Genomic DNA, 21,396 nt, shown 5'->3' with positions numbered 1-21,396 from the left:
TTGATTAAGTACAAGCTTTCTTAATACCCAAGACAACTCCAAACTTGTGAGGGAGTTTGGAAGTCCTGGAGCATATTCGGACACCATTGTGTCACGATGTTTTCTCCCTCGCCTGAGTGTGTCGTGTATATTGTTTCCTCGATTCCAGATGAGTTTAATTCCCCAGGTCTCTTCTCGAATTCTTCATCACGCCAAAATCAAAATAACGTTAATTAGGTCATTTTGAAAATTATTATTCTTACGAAATAACATTTTACGCGAAAATAAAACTTCTAATCTAAAATGAACTTAATCGCTTTCATTCATCTGATTCAAGGTTAGGTATTTCTTGAATCATCATTTATCATTGTAAGTCTTACAACAAAATGACACTTTCTAAAGTAAAGTTTTAACAAAAATTATAACGGCATTATGTCATAAACTGTGGATATACATCAGGTTACTTCCTAGGAAATACCAAGTCTTTCCTTAGACAAAAAAATTTTGAACATGTATTTCCACTTTATTACATTTTTTCGGTAATGATAACTATTCATAAAACTTATCTTTTGCATGTAAAATATTTTTATTAAGATTAACCTTTTTAAGTAAGATTATTAAGCTAGACTTACCATTTTAAAGTAAGCCAACTTAAACAAAATCAATACTTTTAAATCAAGACTTTTTAAGTCAATCTTATCACTTTAAAGTAAGCTAACTTAACCAAGATTAGCACTTTTAAATCATTTTTCTATCTAAAACTTCATAACACTTTAGGTTTATAAAGTCTAGACTTTTTAGGTCAATCTCCTCATTTAAAGTATGCTACTAAAGAAAACATAACTAATTTCATGATCATCTTAACGCCTCCAAAGTTTAGGATAACCTCAAGGGTTAATAGGTGTTGATTTCATAGTCATGAACTATAAATCATAAGTTAACACTTTTACTACTTTACTATCCAAAACTTCATAACACTTTAAGTTTATGAAGTCAAGACTTTAATAAATCATATTTTATCCCAAATCATTACTTTAACTTGGAAATCAAAGAATAACATATGCTAAACAACCTTTTACACATAATACTTTTTAAAAATGAAAAAAATTTCAACAAAAACTCATAAACATTTTGAACTTTCAAGAATAGACATAAACTTTTCTTAAACACAATAAAGGTTCCTTCGATATTCAAATAATGACCTTTAAACACATTCAAATACTAACAATAATTTTCAATATTTATAAAGCAAATAAACTCATCTAATCTTGTCCAAAGATATAGTTTTTCCATCTAAGAACAAGGAAGAAATTTTAAGTTTTACATAAGTCAAAAACTACACAAAGGTTCATATGATTTCATTATCATCCCCTTTAGTCATGACTTACAAAATATTTAAAGAAAACAAACATAAACTCAACTCCATGAATAACATACTAAGAGATCATGATTTTCTCATGGTGTATGTGGAGAAAAATGGAGAAGAGAAAACGAGAAAGAATACATTAACTTTCTTTAGGAGAATTAGTGTAGAAATGAGAGGATGGAATGAGGTATTTATAGAAGAGCCTCACCCTCTCTCAAATCTGAAAATTAATGAGAGGCAATCTAGTTTTAGGCTAGCTTAGATGATGTGTTTAATGGTGGTGGAGTGAGGAGATTTGGTGAGTGATTTAGGGGATTATGGAAGCTTTGACTTTGCTTGTTTGACAAGTCATTGACACATGATATGATTAATACTCCGACTTTATTGATGCGACGTGATTTCGCAATTGAAGTCGTGCCCGAGTATAACCAGATAACTTCATCCGGAAATATACGATCTACCGATTTAGGTTTTTTGCCTAAAACGTTGAAACTTGAATTTCGAAATGAAAAATACCTAGAGATGAAATCATAATTCAACAGAGAAATCATAATTCAATTCCGAGTTACGAAACTCAAAATATGGGCGAAAACTCGATAAAACGACCCGAAATCGTCTTGGAAACTTTTATTCTCCAAAAATATTGAAAAAATAGGGAAAGCAAGAATATTATAATACAAGACTAAAACTCAACTGGGGTTTAGCCTAAAACATTACTGATTAATTTCTATAATTAATTCATTAACAACTAATTACTTAATTAAATGTACTCGGAAAAACACGATGTTACAACTAGAGCCTCTGTGTTAGCCCTGCCAAATTTCTCAAAGCCATTCACTTTAGAAACTGATGCATCAGGTAATGGCATTGGAGCTGTCCTAAGTCAAGATGGTCATCCCATTGCTTTCTTCTCTAAGAAATTGTCAACCAAAATGCAGAAACAATCTACTTATTCAAAGGAGTCTTTTGCTATTACTAAGGCCATCTCCAAGTTTAGACATTACTTTTTGGGTCATAAATTTATTATTCGAAAAGACCAAAAGAGCCTTAAGAAACTCACTGAACAGGCTCTCCAAACCCCTGAAAAACAGTCATAGTTACCTGAGCTTCTTGGGTATGATTTTACTATTAAATATAAACCATGGAAGGAAAATATTCCTGCTGATGCCCTATCTAGATCATTTTTCATGGCTTAGTCCACTACTGAAATACATTTCCTCAAGGCCTTAAGACTTGCACAAATTGAAGACCCTGCATTGACACTTATTATCTCAATTTGATCTAGAAAAGTGGTAGCAATTTTACATTATACACTCCAAGACAAGTTTCTGTTGTGGAATGGAAGAATTGTTGTTCCTCAAAACCCTAAGATCATTCAACAAATCTTAAGGGAATTTCACAAATCCATTGTGGGTGGCCATGTTGGATATACCAAAACATTGGCTAGAATTGCATCCTAAATTTTTTGGTCTGGAATGTATAAGGACATCAAAGAATTTGTGCAACACTGTTTGGTCTTCCAACAAGCCAAGACAACAAATGTTCCTCCCCCAGGACTCATGCAACCTCTACCAATTCCTACACAAATCTAGGAGACCTTCCTCTCATGGATTTCATTACAAGGTTACCTTCCTCTCATGGTTATTCAGCGATCTATGTGGTGCTAGATAGATTATCTAAATATGTTCACTTTGCAACTCTCAAAAGTGACTATAACATCAAGCAAGTAGCAAAAACTTTTGTGCACATGGTAGTAAAGCTACATGGTATCCCTAAGATTATAGTTTCTGGTAAGGATAAGGTGTTCACAAGCCATTTTTGGCAACATCTTATGAAATTAAGTGGCACAACTTTGACAATGTCCACAACATATCACCCACAAACTGATGGACAGTCAGAGGCACACAACAAATGCATGGAATGGGTCAAGCTTTTACCTTGGGCTAAGTATTGGTACAACACTACTTACCACACTAGTACGAGCATCACTCCCTTTAATGTTGTATATGGAAGGGACCCCCTAAATTGATTATATATGCCCCTACTAGTGCCGAACTAGTTTCTGTCCAAGACCAATTGTTGCTTCGAGATCACATCTTAACTCAACTGAAGAACCATTTACAGAGGGCACAACAAATTCAAAAGAAAAAATGTTGATTTGAAAAGAAGACATGTTGAATTTCATATTGGAGACAAAGTATTAGTAAAACTACAACCATATAGACAACACTCTCTTTCCTTGAGGAAGAATAAAAAACTTAGCCTCCGTTACTTTGGTCCATTTCCAATTGAAAGACAAATCGGCACGGTGGCTTACAAGTTAACACTGCCAGAAAATACCAAAATTCATCCTGATTTCCATTTTTCACAACTAAAACCTTGTCATGGTACTCATGCTCAACCATACATTCCACTACCTATGACTACTAATGTCTCCAGATCAATGTTTCGGCCAGACTCTGTATTGCAAACAAGAACCATTCTTCGGGGGAGTCAAGAAGTTAAGCAACACCTCATATTGTGGGAAGGATTGAATTCTTCTTAGGCCACATGGGAAGATCATTCAATTCCGCTTGGGGCTTTTCCTGACTTCAACCTTGAGGATAAGGTTAATTTTTATGGAGGGGGGATTGTAAGAGATGCTAATAGCAACAAGGAGAACGAAGAAATGGCCAAAGAAGAAAATCTGGTGGGCCTGAGAGATTCAGTTACACGGTTGAGAAGGGGCCACAACAAAAAGCAAAATACACGTATGAAAGAATATTGAGTGTGACGGGTAGTATAATTAGGCAATCGTTAAAGCAATGAGGTATGGATATATTGATTTCTGAACATTCTCTCTCTGTGATTCAATTTCTCTTTCCATCATTACCTCTTTTTCTGTTAAGAATTCTCATGGAACTAATTCCTACAACTTCTATGAAAGTTGGAAATCAAACTTATAATTGAATACATAAATTTCATCACTGCTCCATTACTTCCAATTATTCTTATTCATAACCATTAGATTATATGCCCACACAAACTCTCTTTATTTTGTACATTCTTCCAAACACCCACTATGCGGCCATGCCTGTTCATCTCATTATATTATAACCTTCAAGTTATACAATTTGGTAAAAACAAGTACTAAAATTTGTTTATAGAAAAAAACAAAAACAATTACAGAATATTGATTGTTGAGAATGTCGTATTTGCTTAGTTTAGAGAAAATAGTTTTTGGATCAACAAATAAGAAATAACAGGTTGCTGCTAGTAGTAGATCTCGACTTCTCCCGTTTCTTTATATATATATATATATCAAGTGAATAGATAATTTCATAAACTAATATGGAGATAATATGATACTTGTTGGGATGACATTACGCACCCTAAGGTTTTGTTTGGGAATTACGAGGAAAATAGAATGAGAGATCAAATGATTAGAAAGGAGAAGGAAATGAAGAGAAAAGAAAGAAAATTTCCTCCTTTGGTCAGAGTATAAAATTTAGAAGATGATGGTAAACTAATGATAACGTATGAATATTTTTTTTATTTTTTCATTAAAAATCTAATTAACAATGAGAAATAAATAATAATGTATAATTATATAATATTATTAAAAGTATTTAGCTATTTTGATATTTTATCTCCAAAAAATTCTGAATTTAGGGAACTTTAAAAATAGACGCATGAAAGGTTTTGGAGAGTTTATACTCATCTCTTCTTCATCCAACTCACAAACAGGGGGAAAGCTTTCCAAAATCATCAATTCTCTTCCCTTTCAAAATCCTACTCTCAAAAGAATTAAAAACTGGTTGATGTTGCCAGTTTTGTTTTTCTCATATATCCTTATTATTACTACTTTTTATATTAACTGTACTAAATTGTATATTAACTGTATTAAATTGTATAGCATATAGAAGTTGCGGAGAGACATTTTATATCAACAAAGTTATATAGATAAATTTTTACTTGGTCGAAAGAAAAGTTCCAAAAAGAGCCGTTCAATTGCTAAAGATAAAAAAATATAAAGGTAAGTATCCCCAATTCAAATATATGTAATCGTAATAAATAGAGATTATCTCCATTAACGGAGAGACAAGTACTTCAATTTCTTCATATTTTTAGTAACAAATATATTATTTTATTATGCTTATAAAGATGGATGTGTCATTACATGTTAGATTTTATTTGATTTTTTAAGAACTTGCCTCTCCATTAATGGAGAATATCCATACTTAATAACAATTGCTCCCCTTTTAAGTAAAGAAATGGAGAAAATAAATGTTTTGTCTAAAAAAAATAAATTAAATACTTTTGATTGTCTATGTGAATAATTATTAATTACTAATTAAAATAATACACAAAAGTACATTAACATTGTAAGAAGTTTCTAATACAATGATATTAAATATAACAAATATATGAAAAGTTCATATACTATATTAATTACAATTTTTATGATGCCTAAAAAAACTAAAATTGCACCCGAATTTATGTTCTAAAAACCTTACTTTATGCTTCAAGCTACTTTAAACATCAATGTTTTGAGATGATTGCTATTTCTGAACCGTCTTTAGTTTGATACTTTGACGAGTTGCATCACATAGGAAGCATCCAAGTTATGAGTTACCTTAATAAATATCAACCTTTTCAGTTTAAATTATAAAAGCAAACCTGATGATGATTGCATATCTTCATACCCTTATGCGCATGCTTCCATCTTTTCAATTAGGCATTTTGATGTGATTTGAGTTTGAGTTTTGTACTATCTATGTTCTCATTAGATTCTCTAATTGGGCATTAATTAATGTTATATTATTGGACAAATTGATTGTTAGGTTATATCCACGAGAAGCCTTGTCTAATATTGGAAAAGTTAGAGTTGGCATTTGACAACTTTATGTAAAGAAAAGAAGGGAAAAGCTTCTTTATAAATAGCAATAGAAAAATCTTTCTGCTAAGGGGATGGAGAGAAAATTAAATCATACAACTTCTCTAGAGCATGGGTTGTAGTAGTTAACTTGACAAAGCAAAGTTCACTAACAAAGTGATTTTATTATATGTAATTTGATATTAAATTTTAATAGCTTTATAGGCTAATTAATTAACTTATAATAGACAAAAATCAAGACTATATTATATGTAATTTGATATTAACATTTAATAGCTTTATAGGGTAATTAATTAACTTATAATAGATAAAAATCAAGTTACTTATTATTATTTGAGGAATAAGTTTGTCTCAATAAATTATAAATTCATATTTAATAAGATATTTAAGTAACTTGAGAGTTTATATATTAAACTTTATCCTATCCAAAATTTCAAGCCATGCCCTAATTAACATGTTTATAGGGAAAGTGTGATTTATAATTAGGAAGTGTAATATATAAGAGAAGAGAGTTATCTATCCCAAAAAGCTCTTTTTTTTCTATGCCTCTATCTAATTAAATTATATCAACTAATATAATTCTAATTTTATGACTATTTTATTTGATTGAATTACACATTATAATTGACGGAGAACACTATTGAGGACACAAATAGACACAAATGATTTATGTTATAAATTCTTCTTCTTTATGCACATACCCATCATTGCTAATTAGGCAGGACCACATCTTGTAGAGTGTGGACCATAGAGGATTAGTTCCAACCAACCCCAAGGCTTACTCACGCGTGATCTGTACCAGTTCTCTTTTGATTGTTCTTTCTCTTATCCCTTAGTTAAACTAATATCTATTTACTGTTAAAATAGAGATTTATACAAAGGTAATATATTATTTATTTGTATTATTTTTTATGAATAATCAATAATAATTAAAAATAAATGATAAATAATAAACTAATACTATATAAAAGTTTTATATTGTCAATACATATATATTTCATCTAAACTCAATGCAATTTCATATTTTAAAAAATTAAACACGTATTACCCTTTTCACATTTGCACATGTAACAAAATTATAAAAGTTCAACATTCATGCATCCTTAATTAGTGTGAAATTTTTACTTTAATTTTAGAGTCCTTCATGATTAATACAATGAATAATAGGCTATGCAAGAATCAATACTAAGTAATACATAAATAATGGATCTTATAATATGTGTATATTATTTTCTCAAATTATATATACTTAATATAAAATCAAAACTACAAATAACTACCGTGAAATAATTTTTTGCATTCCAAAATTATCATTTTGTAACTCCTCCAATAATAACTATCATAAATATCCAAATATTAATTTTATTCTTTTTCACAATACATCATTGTTTTTCCATACATTTTCTTATTTTTATCTTTTTTTCTTTAATTCTATATTTGATTAATTTTCTTACATTTTTGCTCTCTATTAAGTTTTTATATAACATTTCTTATATTAAAATATATTTTTTTAAATAATATAATAAAAAATAAGAATGTGGGTCGATAAGCTTGTTTAGATGTGGATAGAAATATGTAGTTTGAATTACTAGTTTATGATGATATGAACTAAATAATGTGCAGTTATAAATACGTGTTAATTCACATCCATTTCCCTTAAGCCTAATAGCTTCGTAGATGTAAGTCGGTCAACGTCCCTTCTAGTAATTAAATTGAATTACTATACTTAAAATATCATGAGACAAAACCTGAAAATTGTGATGCCATCAGACTCAGAAATTAGACTTAGAGGGGCTTGTTCCCATTGATTCCTAACCTTAGAATAGTTGTCAATTTATTACAAAAATGCTAGCTGTAAACCTTTCTTATCTCTAGTGGTCCAGTTGATTAATTAGGAATCGAGTTGTTTTTAATTCTTTACCGGCCCTTCGATGTTATATGTTTATTAGAGGTTATTAAGGTACGTTCTTGGTCATGATGTGCTGTTTTGGGACATTTTTCTCCATCATTCTCATAATATTGGGTATTTCAAGTGTGAATGAAGAAGTCTCACATTAAGTAAAAATAGATGAGTTGAAGAGCATATAAGTGGATGAACCATATACATAATACTTTAAGGTTTTTTGTCAATATTTGGTGTAAAGTCCACTTATATGATTCTTTCACTTAGCTCGTGGAGGAACGTTGTAACCTATTGATGAAGATCCCCCAACAAGTGGTATTAGAGCTGATGGTTCGACGGCTCAATGGAGTATTGAAGTGTCAAGTGGTCGGTTGATCCATGAGGGATTCTTGTGTCGAAAGACTTCTTGACAAGAGGTCAAAGCGGCGTGTATCCAATACTCGAAGGAAAACTCACCTCGATGGGTAGATGTTCGATATTCCAAATATGAATGAAGAAGTCTCACATTGAGCAAAAATAGATGAGTTAAAGTGGATTGACCTATAGACCTAATACCTTAAGGTTTTTGGCCAAGATATGGTGTCAAGTCCATTTATATGTTTCTTTCACTTAGCTCATAGAGGAACGTTGTAACCTATGGATAAAGATTCCCCAACATGGTGTATTACTCCTTCAACAAGTTTTGACAAAGATTTAATGTAAATGGATCGAGTGAATGAGTTTTATACATTCTCGATGCGTCATTTACTCATATTTTATTATCATTAACTCAAAAAAATAATACAAATGTACTGATTTTGTATAATTAAAATTTTCTTACTCCACTCTTTAATTTGTAACGTGTGATAATACGTGATGGAATAATAAATGGAAAATTTATTTACCACTTGGTAAAAACTTTTAAGTATGCAGAATATATCAATATATTTACAAAAAACTGCTCTCGCGTTGTTTTAACATCATTGTGTTAATTTCTCTGTTGCAGTCGTTTTCCACCAACTACTACCCCTGGCCTCTGGAAAGGACGTTAGTGAATGAATGGCCGTAAAAAATGAGCCACGCATAAAGTTTGGTAAATTGAACCCATAAATCATGTATCATGTTGGCAAATGTGTTAAGATATTTGTGTGTACACACAAAAATTGATCATATCTGTGTATACATACAAATTGGTCATTTATGTGTGGTGAGTGAAATAGGATAACTGCCCCAACATTCTCCAGTACCTTACTTCTGTTTTGAGAATTCATTTACCAATTAATATTGGAGGGGAATAATGAAAATAAAACACTTTTAGAGTTATAAAATGCAACTGTGAGATGTTGTGAAATATTTTTTTTATTCTTTCTCCTCAAAAAACTTAGCTTGCAAACAGATTTTGAGTTACAAATAAGTTTTTTTTATTATAGTAGGTAGTAGCTAGTTATGGATTTTGCTATTTATTTAACCCTAGGAGGAGGAAAGGTGTCTATTTACCTGTGTAAGTGCTTTAATGAGTTTGTGGCAATGTAAGTTTTACTTCTAAGTAAGTACTACTCAAGAGAAGAGAGAGATTGAAACCCATTTCAATTCATCAAAAGCCATATATTAACCATATGTTTATTTCATGTAGGTTCATTAATCACATATCTTAAATAATAGCCAAATTCAAATACCTTGTTTATATAATAATCCAATCTACTATCTTGTTTCTTGATTAGATCATATATTTTTTATAATATTAATAATATACTCTTACTTTTGTCTAAGGAACTAACTTTTTTTTTGGAGTTTGTGGTTGTTTTTTAAACAAATGTCTCTCTAAATAATCGAACTTTTAACATTTTAATTATGAATCTAGTAGACTCTTATACCACTAGACTAACATATTCTTAGTTTCTTGAGCAGATGATATGATTATAAATAAAATGATCTATAGATTTTGGATTATTATTTTATTTGAGGGGGTTTTCCCAGCATATCACAACTAAGCTACCGATTGAGCAGATAATTTAAGGTTTGACTGGATTGGCTGAACAAACATAGTAACAGGCTACAGCTGGAAAATGTAGTCAGGACAATAAGGTAAAATTGATTATTAGATTCCATTATTCCTTATGTTCCTCAGTCCAAAGCTTATAATAGGAAAAAATAAAATATACATTAAAAAAGCTTGCTGCTTCAGGATTATTATATTACATTATGACTTAAATAAATGTTCTTTGTTAAAGTAGAGAGTAGAGGCTGAAGATATCATATCCTGCAATGCCACCATACACTATCATTTATTCCCTCTGAATCTGGACCCTACACTTGTCCTTCTTTGGTCCACTAACCTTAATCAATGTCTTACTGGTATGGCACACAGGTTGAATGGTTTAGAAGGAAGATTTGGTAGGGTATATACTTTAGGAATTGGGAAAATATGATGTATTACAAAAAAAAAAGTGTTATTTTATGTAATTATTTTGATTGGACAAAACAATAATAAGTTATTTAATATTTGTATAAAATAGTATACTTTATATGACAACATACATAATTTCTTAGGATTCAAGAACTATGATGATCCGGGGCTGAGGTTGATTGTGGATAATGAAGGTTAGGTGCATAAATTTGAGTTAAACTTCTTTCTATTACCGGATATGATAATTATATGGAAAAACAAAGAAAAATTAAAAAATAATAACACTTGTATCTTTTAATTTATACTGAAATTAAAAATACATGCAAAAAAACAGAATCGGAGATACTGGTTTGTATAATTGAGGGTTGTAAAAGGAAATGAAAGAGGTTAGTTGGCGCTGAGTAAAACGAGTGTGTAACAGCAAAGAGAGAGAGAGATGTTACTTGGAACAGTTGGCAAATGTGTCAGTAAAAAACAAAAGAAATGAATAAAAAATAAGGAAAGCATGTTTGTTAATGAATACATAGGGGGCAAGCTTGGCCTTCAAGAGAGGAACCTCTCAAATCCAATCTTACACTTCGAAACTAAAATACACAATCAAACACAGCCTAAAGAAAAAGGTGAAACGTAATTAGTGTACAATATTATTTTAACATCCTCAATTCAAAAGTTTTTTTCACTGTAATTCAATTATGTGTTATCATATCACTTCTGTATTAACCATATGTTTAGTGTATTCAAATAAATTCAAAAGGTTTCTTGTCTTCAATTATGTACTATCATGTTATTTTGTGTATACCAAATATTTGGCTCATAATTATATCAAAACTTACACCTTATGGTAATGCAGGTTATGTTTTATTTCTAATATTCACACTCCTAAATATTCATACCATATATTAAGCTAGTATAAAAAACTATATATTAGCATTATACATACTAAACTCATTATAACATTGCTTAGTAATACTTATTAATTTAATCTGAATACTATTATAACTGACAAAGAGGGAAGTGTATAAAGAAAAAGTAATTGATTAGGTTCTTCTGCTTCTGCAATAATTTACCAACAAGAGCAGTTGTTGACAGTGGTTAGTATGTCTTTTAAAATGATACATGTCACCTCATAGATTGAGCAAAAGCATAATCTCTCTCAGTCTCATACACTCTGTGTTTTTCTCTTTCTAGCTTAATAGCTTCTAGTGTTGTCTGTAATCTATAAAAGTTGGATTTTTATGCCACCTTTGATGTTTTATGCTTAGTAACATTTTGATGAAATTTGGTTTTTGCTGTCGAATTTAATCTAGCATTTGATGTTCCCTGATGAGTTAAAAGGGTCTTAAATCCTGTCATTTTCATTGACCCATTCCAGTGTTTTTAGTACAATTTGATGCCTTTCCTTTGTTCTTGGATTCCCTCTTGTCCCGTCTTTTAAATCAAAACCTTACATTAAAGTAAATAATACATATACTTATTAACCATCTTTGGTTAACATCAATATATTGGTGTTTTTCTTCATGGAGTGAAGGTTTTAGTTGTTATTGTTGTGTGGACAAAGAAGAAAAGGGAATCTACTTTACTTAATGCAGTTTTGTTGAGCTGTTATCTAATTCCTTTGTTTGTTTATAATGTCTACTTTATGCTCTGAAGACTGAAAGGTTCACTTTCTTGATTGAGGGAGGCATTTTTTTCCCCTTTTGCTGAGCATTGAAATAGTTGATTTCATTTGATTTGATCCTAGGGTTTTTGAAGGAAAGTGTGGAGAACAAATTGGTCACAGATGAGTAGATAATATTCCCTTTTACTTTCTTTATCTATGCTACAATGAGGGTTTTCTTTTACTTTATTTTCTTCTCAGTCCTGTAAAGCTGCCAAGTTATTTGTTCCTTGTTTAGTCCTGCAAGATATCTCTCCAACCCAATATAGTCAAAATTCACTTTCCTTTGAAGCACTTTCATTTCTTTATTTCTTCTGTGTTATGTGCCCTGAAGTTTGTTGAGTCAGGATTGTGATAGTTGATTTATATATATAGGTAGAGGTTAATTTCTCTTAGTACTAGCTGTTTAGGCGCTGTTGAATTCAGATGGATTTTCAACATGGTAATGAGAGGATTCTGAAATGTCCTCCATCATCTGGTTTAAGCACAAATGTTTCAGAAATGGCTATTAGTTCTGTGTCTATGGCTAAGCCTAATCTTCCTTCAGATCATGTAACTAATAACCCTTTTCTTGCTTCTTCTGCTTGGGATCCACTTGTTTCACTGAGTCAGGCACAAACTTTTGGAGGCTCTTCAATGGTTTCTCATAGTGACTTTGGCAACAACTCATCTTACCCTCCTCTTGTTTTGGAAAACCAGGGAATGAGCAGCACCTCTCACCTTGTTCAATATATGTCTGACTCAAATCTTGGAGACATGGTTCACAAGGTTCCTTCCTATGGTAGTGGAAACTTCTCAGAAATTGTTGGCACTTTTGGTCAACCTGGGTTTGGTGACATAGCTAACACTAATTCTGGGTATAGATCCAATTATAATGTGAGTAAGGATGCTGGAACTGAAAGGGCTCCGATAAATGGTGAACAATCTCAAGTTGAGGATTCAGCTACTGAAGAAGGAACACCAGGATCTGGTCCTAGTGGGAATAGAAGAAAGAGAAGTCTTGATCATAATTCTTCTTTCAGTCCAAATAAGGTTTGTCAAGTAATAATATTGTAATCTCATTTATGACTGCCGAGTATTTCGTTGTCTTATTTATGCAGTTTAGAGAGCTGATGAATGAAATGTTTTGTATATGAATATCAATTTCATTTAGGTCTTGAATCTTTCATATTAGTGAGCTAATGAATGAGATGTTTTGTATGCAAATTTCATTTAGGACTAAGATTATATCATTGCTTTGTTTTATGTGGTTTAGTAAGATAATTAATGAAATGCTTTATATTATAACCACTGATTAGAATGCTGAGGTTGATGCACTGAAAATTTCTCCTGGGAAGAGCTCTGAGAGTGCAAAAGAACATGAAAAGAAACAAAAAGTTGAGCAGAATAATAGTGCAGATTTGCGCGGTAAGCAACCGGTGAAGCAGGCTAACGAGAATTCCCAAAGTGGAGAAGCTCCTAAAGACACTTTCATTCATGTGAGAGCTCGACGAGGTCAAGCCACAAATAGCCATAGCCTTGCAGAAAGGGTACAACCACCATCTTACTAGAATGTTTGTTAGGAGAATCCTTTTTATTTTAGAATATGTTGTAAAATAGTTATAGAACATTTTTGCCTGCAGGTGAGAAGAGAAAAGATTAGCGAGCGAATGAGGTTGCTTCAAGAACTTGTTCCAGGATGCAACAAGGTGATTTGATTGAGGTTATTGTGTTATGAATTATCAAGAAAAAATGATTATGTCTTCGCAAACTAATTTTTCTGGTGTCTTTGGTTTCGCGTAGATAACCGGCAAAGCAGTTATGCTGGACGAGATTATAAACTACGTGCAATCACTGCAGAAACAGGTTGAGGTATGAAAGTAGTGTCACACTTTAAGTATTCAAACTGTTGTATGCTTCACTCCTGAAAAGATGATAAAAAATTTAGCCACCTTACTTAATAAATTAAGAAAGTATAACCATATCATTATAATGCATATGAAGAGACATTTTATGATAAGAGTAAATTCCATTATGGTTATGTGACAATTCAACTTATGTAGAAATGTTTTGCAGTTTTTGTCCATGAAACTTGCCACAGTCAACCCAGAACTGACTTTTGATATGGAGAGGATCCTATCCAAAGATGTAAGTGAAGCTCTTAATCTTTTAGGTCCATTTACTATTTCTTAGTACACAAAATTGCGCTAAATTACATTTCTATTTTAAAAAGATTCTTCAGTCGCGCATAGGACATGGAATTGGTGGATACGGTCCTGGTATAAGCTCCTCTCACCCATTTCCCAATGAAAGTTTCCAAGGAACTATGACTGGCATGCCTAGTACATCAACACAATTCCCTCCTTTGCCTCAGGTATAAAGAGTAAAGATCTTTGAACGTTTTAATCTTGTGCTATCTTGTTTGTGAAAAATAATTGATATTCATGTGCATGCTGCAGACTGTTTTGGATCACGAGTTCCAAAGCTTCTATGGAATGGGATATGATTCCAGTACAGCACTCGAAAATTTGGGACCAAATGGTACTTGACAGCATCTTTTCTTTAGAAAAATCATGTTTGTACTCACTATTTGTACACTCTGATAAAGGTTGAATAGCATGTATTATGTATTACGTGGTGATGGAGAATGTTAACATTCTCGGTTACCACGTATTACAGACTATTCACCGATTATTTGCACACTCACTATCAACGTATAAGTGCGGTGTGAGAATTGGTGTATGAATAGCAAACCTAGATTCTTCTTTAATTTTGATTGTTTGCATAATCAGCTAAAGTGTCTGCTTTCTTCTTTAACAGGGCGGTTGAAAACGGAGTTATAGTGTGTGTGGAATATATAGCAATGTTTCATCCAACAAAGACTTTGGAATTTTCAATTTGAATGCACAATTTAACTGAAGTTGAAAAGGAGAGGAAATAGTGAGGGAAAGAAAAATAAGGTGTTGTAGTTGTATAGGATCTTAATACCTAACTGTTGGCTCTTCGAATTTTTAGCAGAAGATGACTTGCTAGATTTATCAATTGGAAAATGATAGTTACACATGTTACATGAGATGTGTGTAAAATCAGATCATTCAGAACAAGTTGCAGTGGTCTTTTTTCTAAGACATGGAGGGAAAGTATTTGAAGAGCAGGCAACTTTTATGATTATATATAGAGTTGTAAAGGCTCTGCTGATTTTTGAAGCTCAATTGTTTCAGATAAGTGTTTCATGTTAGATAATGTGTGTACTTTTGTAAGGGTTTCTGGTTTTCCTTATTTTGGTTTTTGAAAAGAAATGTAATGAAAGAAAAGCTTAGTGCATACTTGGCTGAAAATGTTACAATATGTAACTAGGGAGAAGATTGTTAATGAGTATTGAAAACTAATCCAATTCCCTTATTATTTGTTTTTGGCCTTAAATTCTGATCCACTATTATGAATGAAGATTTGAAATTTTAACAACGCTTTAACTTAAATTAAAAGTAAAGTTTTGGCCTTGTGCTAATGTTAATGCTGCACAATTATTGAAGGATCCTATATAGGAGGCTCTTATGAATGTAATGATTATTGCTTAACTTAGATAAGATTATATTGGTTATAATTCTTCTTGGGTGCTTGTCATGGAAGGATAAATATAGTGAAGAACTGGCTTTGTAGTGAGTGATAGAGACATCACAAAAGTGATAAAGGGGGTGGAGCTGTGAGTTATTACTACACACAAAAGGAGATAAACCATAAGCAGTTAACCACTGCTATTGATAGTAAAGGAATCTTGATTGAGTTAGGAATCCTCACAAAATAAGTCCGTGAACTAAAGTGGTGACTTTTTTATCCGTGGAATGTGACATCTCTTGAAAATTCTATACCACTTTTTATGCCTTGTATTGCGCAATATATATTTTTCACATCATATCATTAATCACCTTCACTCTTTTCTGATTTGATTAATCTACATGAGTAATATCAATCCCATCCCATCTTAATGGTTACTTCATAATCCAATTTTCTTTTGGTCTTAAACTGTCCTTCAGGTTTAATATGCATATGATAATTCATAATTTGAAATTTAATATCTTGATTATTATGAGATAATAGGGAAATTTGATTGGTTTAGATACTTTTTTTTGTTTCGTTCTAATATATCATTACATCGAGTTTATTATTTATTATATTGTTAACATTTTAGTGTGAAATATTCAATCTCCTACAGCATTGTTGGTTGGTTTTATAGTTTGTGTTATAAAATTTCCCCTTAAAGTAAGTACCTTCTCTCTATCACATAACATTACTTCATTCATAGTCATTTCATTCACTCGTTTAAATCATATGATTTATATCTCCTTCAATTTTCTCATTGTATTGTATAGTTGACCCAAAAATACTTAAATCTAATGACATGTCATATGATATGATATTCGATCTTTAAATTTACTGTGTTTATCAACCTCTTCCTAAACTATACCATCTATAAGAAAAAAGTAATAACATAACAACTTTACTCATGATGTTTATGAGGTATATATGGGGTCTGCAAATACACCAAAAGCTGCCTTCTTGATGAACAAGCCCCACACCCAAAAAACGGTATATGGTGCATTCCTATCCACACAAAAATTGTATAACCAAAGATATTCCTCACCCTATAAAACTAATCTGTTTTAGGTTGTGTGAATCACTTCTAACAAGTGTCGCTCTCAGTAATTCATAGACTACTTAGATTTTATCAAATTTGTAATGACCCCTGGGCAGTGGCACTGACTGCCATGAATTTAACTCTCTAAACGGATAAGCTTGTGCATTGCTTAATTGATGGTTTATTTATTACATGGAAACTTTTCTTAACCGTACTAGTAAGCATTCAGAATTGAAACACAGCATGAAAAAGGAAAGCAAAAATAAACAAGATTGGTGGTAGTGAGAAGAAAATTAGTTAGGTTCAGTTTTTCAAGCGTTTCATTTCACAATATTAGAGAATAGTGGTCCATGTAGTAGCTACCATAATGTACGGAACATGATATTTTTGATGACTCAATTTATTCAAGTACCTACATCCATCACATTAAAGTGCAAACATGGAGAGACACGGACCAATACATAGAACCCATGTGCTATGAAACAAACTCTGCCATGGAAATTTTACCAACGTTAATGATACTGGCAGCTGTATTTGTTTTTTAATTTTAAAGTACACTATCTTCTGTCAATTTTGCACAATGGATTTTGTACTTAAAATAGTACTATACTTCAATCTAATCTTTTTTTATATAGTCGATTAAAAAACTTATATTTATCAAGCTACCTAGTGAAACTTGGCACAACCATAAGGCTGATATATATACATACATCCTTTCCAAACTCCGAACAAATGGGAGTCTTGTACATTCGGCTGTCATTTTTTAAACTTCTCAAAATATTTGAAGTCGTATCCGACTCAATGTTGTAAAGAGATGGGCACTCAAAAAACAACAAACCATTATGGCAAAATTAAAACCAAGAGCATAGGACCACATTGAAATTTTTTATATCATGATTTATACGTGATACCATAGCCCTTAGACTAAGGACCCCCAAAGACAATTCCTACTAATCTACCATTGAGGAAGTTGACAAATAAGTGGTGGAGATCAAGACAAGTGAGGATAATGTTCCTAACTTTCACTTGAACTAAAAAAATTCCCAATTGAGGTTTGAAGATTAGACCATAAACTTTCTTACAAAAGAATTAACCCAACAAGAAAAGAATGACATGATAAAGTTACAACATGGGTAAAAAAAATGGTAAACTTACACATTGAAGAGCCATTACCAGCATCTATTGTTCCCTTTTCATATCAAGGTCAGCTATTTTCTGTCCATAGTAACACAATGAGGTCTTGTATTGAGCATAACTGTGTTCAGTGATTCATGAAGGCACAGCTCGAACGCCTTTGTTTTCTTTGTATATAACTCGTGCAATCATCTCTGTAGATTGTAGAGTCCTATCTTTTTAATAAATCAATCAAGCTGTTCACCAATCAAGTCTAGACCAACTAAAAGGAATGATATGCCTTGGAATAGCAAGAAGTAGAAGTGGATACCCTGCGCCGAGAGGAGACTCCTTGCGGAAGCTGTTAGAAGTAGAAAAGCCAAAGCAAGTTCCTTCATATATATTCTGTTATGCTTCTTCTTCTTTGATGCCTTTTTTTCTTGTCGTTGTATTTCGTCTTTCATTTCCTCGAGATCAGGCGCTGAGACCCCTCTTTGATGCTTTGGTGATTTCTCATTGATCAAGGAAACAAGATCACCCTCTGAGGAACGACCCGATTTCTTGGTGACAACCCACTCATATGCACTACCAAGCTGGAATAAACCAGAGATCATGGCATTGAATTTGGTAACCGACATGGTGTTCTCGAAAAGAAGGTAAGGAACGATAAAGGGAAAGGATTTTAGAGCTGGAAGAATGTTAAGGAATGACGTTGTGGCAGGGATATAACAAACAACCCAAGCAGGAAGCTCGGCCTCTGGTACGAACATTGTCATTGGCAGAATTATGCAGAACAAGGTGAATGAATAAAAGGGTAATATCAGTTTTCTAAGAAGAAAGAATAGAAATATCATATTGAATTTCTTCCATATGCTTATCTGCAAAGAACATAATTGGTACAGACACTATATAAGCACCAACAACAGATGGCAAGGCATAAATAGTAGAATATAGTGATATACCTTAGCGCGTATGATGTCAGGCAAACAAAGGCGAAACAATTGCATTGGCCCAGAGTGCCATCTATGCTGCTGTTTCCTATAAGCTTCATAAGATTCCGGTAACTCACACTGGCACTGGAAGTGATAACAAATCAGCAATCAGTGTGATTGAGTTAGCAATGAGAGTAAACAATTGACTATAAAATACAAATTAATATGAAGCAAACCTCAACATCATTGAGGAAAATAAATTTCCAGCCATGGAGATGAGCTCGGACAGCAATGTCCATGTCCTCAACAGTGGTTCTCTCCAACCATCCACCAGCATCCTCTAGAGTCTTTATCCTCCACACTCCAGCAGTTCCATTGAACCCGAAGAAATTAAGGAAAACCCCATTCACCTGCTGCTCCACCTCGAAATGGAATGCCAAATTAATATTCTGCAACCTTGTTAGCAAGTTCTCATCCTTGTTCACAAAGGACCACCTTGCTTGAACAAGCCCTAATTCATCATTATCCTGTGTAGGATCATCACCAAGTGAATTAGAATTAGTTAAACCACAAGTATTTACCATGGCTATTCAATTCAAGCTATAGGACAAAATATAAGTCATGCCAAATTTTCTAGTTTACAAATTGACATTGATGGAATGATGGATCACAAAGTCAATTAGAATTAGTTGACCACAAGCAATACACATATCTATCATACTTATTCAATTCAAAGTTTCAAACTATAGTGGACAAGATATAAATCATGCTAAACTTTCTATTTTACAATAACGACATTGGATGAAAATGAATAATGAATCACCTTAAAGTGAGGAACTGTTCTTTTAAGGAAATCAGGGGTGGGCTGAAAATCAGCATCGAAAATGGCAACAAACTCATAGTCTTTGACATAGCCACAATTCATAGCAGATTTCAAGTTACCAGCCTTGTAACCATCTCTAATCACCCGATGCCTGTACAAAATGTTGGCACCTTCTTGTTGCCATTTTTGGACTTCTTCGTTGATCAAAGACTGCGTAGTTATATCATCCGAATCGTCAAGAACCTGAATTAGTAACTTAGATTTTGGCCAATCCAAATTGCAAACAGCAGCAATTGATTGCTGATAAACCTGAACAAAGTCACGAACAACACAATCAACTTATAGATAAAAAAAATTACAATTTACTGCACCAACAAAAAACATAACTCAACAAAAGTCACAAACAAAAAAACACAATCAACATAGCTAAAAAATACAATTTTATGTACCTAAAAAAACATAACAAATAATTGAGTGCAGCTAAACCTAAACAAAGTTTATAACGTCACAAACAACACAACACATTCGAATAAAAAAAAATCAGTGTACCAACAAAAAAACATAACAAATAACAGAAAGAGATTATTTACAACACACTCTAATAATCTTATCTTTACCTCTCTCTCATTGCACATAGGGATCTGAACTAACACCATGGGGAAGAAACCCTTGTCCCCAGATTCAAGATCCGCATCACTAACTTTAGCAACAGGTCTGATCTTCTTAAACTTGATCCAAAAACAACCGAGACAGAGAACAAGCCTATCCAAACTCTGAACAATGAACAAGACAATGCACACATTGGCTAAGAACTGAAGAGGTGGAGCAAGATACTCCACACGAACGAAAACCCATATCGAATAAACCCAATCAAACATACCCTTTAAATTAAGGGCACTAAAGTTCAAACCTTTATAGTCATAATAAGCAGCAACCTCGAAACAAAGCAATAACAGAGAGAGAAAGAGGAAGAGTTTGATACATGAATAGAAGCGTGTCTTGTTATTGCTGTGAGTATCTGTTTTTCCTAAAGCGACACGTCGTTTAATGGCGGAAACTAGTTTGAACAATGCAGGAGGAAGAGATGTTAAACAACCTGCGGCTCTATGTGCTTTAAGGAGAAGAACCCATGTTAGTTGTTTTGCGTTTTTGTTTCTTCTTCTTTTGTTGTTGTTGTTGTTGTTTCTTTCAGATGTTGAGATTAGAAAGTCTTCATCTTCATCAGAAAGCGATTGAAGTTCAAGCATTGAAAAGTTTGGGTTTTCCATTTTCACTACAACAGGTGTTCCTCCACCTCCTCCTACTACTACCTTGTGGGTACTATCTTTCTTCTTCCACCATCCCATTTTTTCTGATCTCAGAAAAAATAGAAAAAATAAAAAAAACTTTATGTATTTGTATTTTGGTTTTATAATGTGATGTTATGAGTATTTTGATCTGAATGATGATGTGAGAAGTGAAGGGAGAGAGACGCGTGGAGATGGAAGCAGAGCGAGGCGTCTCAAAGGCATGGTGACAATGGGAGCAAGGTAATAAGTGAACACAGAAAGATATAGAGAAGATTGTAATAATAGTATCAAATATAAATAAGAATGATTTTATTTATATATTATTATGGGGAAAAAAGATATATATACACAGTATAAAAATTTGTTACATTAAATCATATATTATTCATTTTCAATCATAAATAATGAATGATCTTAACCATGTATAGATATTTAATTGTCAGTATTAATATATTAC

The 21,396-nt window shown here is 32.4% G+C and overlaps 2 protein-coding genes across 4 annotated transcripts; one reads left to right on the top strand and one right to left on the bottom strand.

The window, feature by feature from the left end:
* Positions 11,552 to 15,498, top strand: LOC109358442 (transcription factor bHLH74-like). 3 transcript variants are annotated; one of them, XM_019602658.1, is made up of 9 exons: positions 11,552 to 11,997; positions 12,046 to 13,208; positions 13,466 to 13,696; positions 13,790 to 13,855; positions 13,950 to 14,018; positions 14,223 to 14,294; positions 14,380 to 14,520; positions 14,606 to 14,687; positions 14,967 to 15,498. In XM_019602658.1, the coding sequence occupies exons 2-9, from the start codon at positions 12,594 to 12,596 to the stop codon at positions 14,987 to 14,989; spliced, it is 1,299 nt and encodes a 432-aa protein (XP_019458203.1). In that variant the 5' UTR covers positions 11,552 to 11,997; positions 12,046 to 12,593; the 3' UTR covers positions 14,990 to 15,498. The 3 variants fall into 3 exon arrangements, with proteins under 3 accessions (XP_019458203.1, XP_019458204.1, XP_019458205.1); XM_019602659.1 differs by having other exon boundaries at positions 12,039 to 13,208; XM_019602660.1 differs by having other exon boundaries at positions 11,555 to 11,997; positions 12,046 to 13,199.
* LOC109358441 (probable xyloglucan glycosyltransferase 12) lies at positions 17,784 to 21,095 on the bottom strand. Its single transcript, XM_019602657.1, has 5 exons — positions 20,268 to 21,095; positions 19,651 to 19,959; positions 19,064 to 19,354; positions 18,858 to 18,971; positions 17,784 to 18,773 (listed from the first exon to the last, which is right to left on the bottom strand). The coding sequence occupies exons 1-5, from the start codon at positions 20,994 to 20,996 to the stop codon at positions 18,144 to 18,146; spliced, it is 2,073 nt and encodes a 690-aa protein (XP_019458202.1). The 5' UTR covers positions 20,997 to 21,095; the 3' UTR covers positions 17,784 to 18,143.

Source organism: Lupinus angustifolius, chromosome LG10 (assembly GCF_001865875.1).
Source record: "Lupinus angustifolius cultivar Tanjil chromosome LG10, LupAngTanjil_v1.0, whole genome shotgun sequence".
NCBI lineage: Eukaryota > Viridiplantae > Streptophyta > Magnoliopsida > Fabales > Fabaceae > Lupinus > Lupinus angustifolius.
Note: the sequence above shows the minus strand (reverse complement) of the source record. Positions and strands in the feature narration are given on the sequence as shown.

Bases quoted from the DNA above. Each gene is read 5' to 3' on its own strand.
- LOC109358442 (XM_019602658.1), top strand. From the start codon at position 12,594: ATGGATTTTCAACATGGTAATGAGAGGATTCTGAAATGTCCTCCATCA. The intron at 13,209-13,465 runs GTAATAATATTG...ACCACTGATTAG, and splicing joins GTCCAAATAAGGTTTGTCAA to AATGCTGAGGTTGATGCACT. The intron at 13,856-13,949 runs GTGATTTGATTG...GGTTTCGCGTAG, and splicing joins TTGTTCCAGGATGCAACAAG to ATAACCGGCAAAGCAGTTAT.
- LOC109358441 (XM_019602657.1), bottom strand. From the start codon at position 20,996: ATGGGATGGTGGAAGAAGAAAGATAGTACCCACAAGGTAGTAGTAGGA. The intron at 19,960-20,267 runs GTAAAGATAAGA...GACTTTGTTCAG, and splicing joins CTATGTGCAATGAGAGAGAG to GTTTATCAGCAATCAATTGC. The intron at 19,355-19,650 runs GTGATTCATTAT...GATCCTACACAG, and splicing joins GAACAGTTCCTCACTTTAAG to GATAATGATGAATTAGGGCT.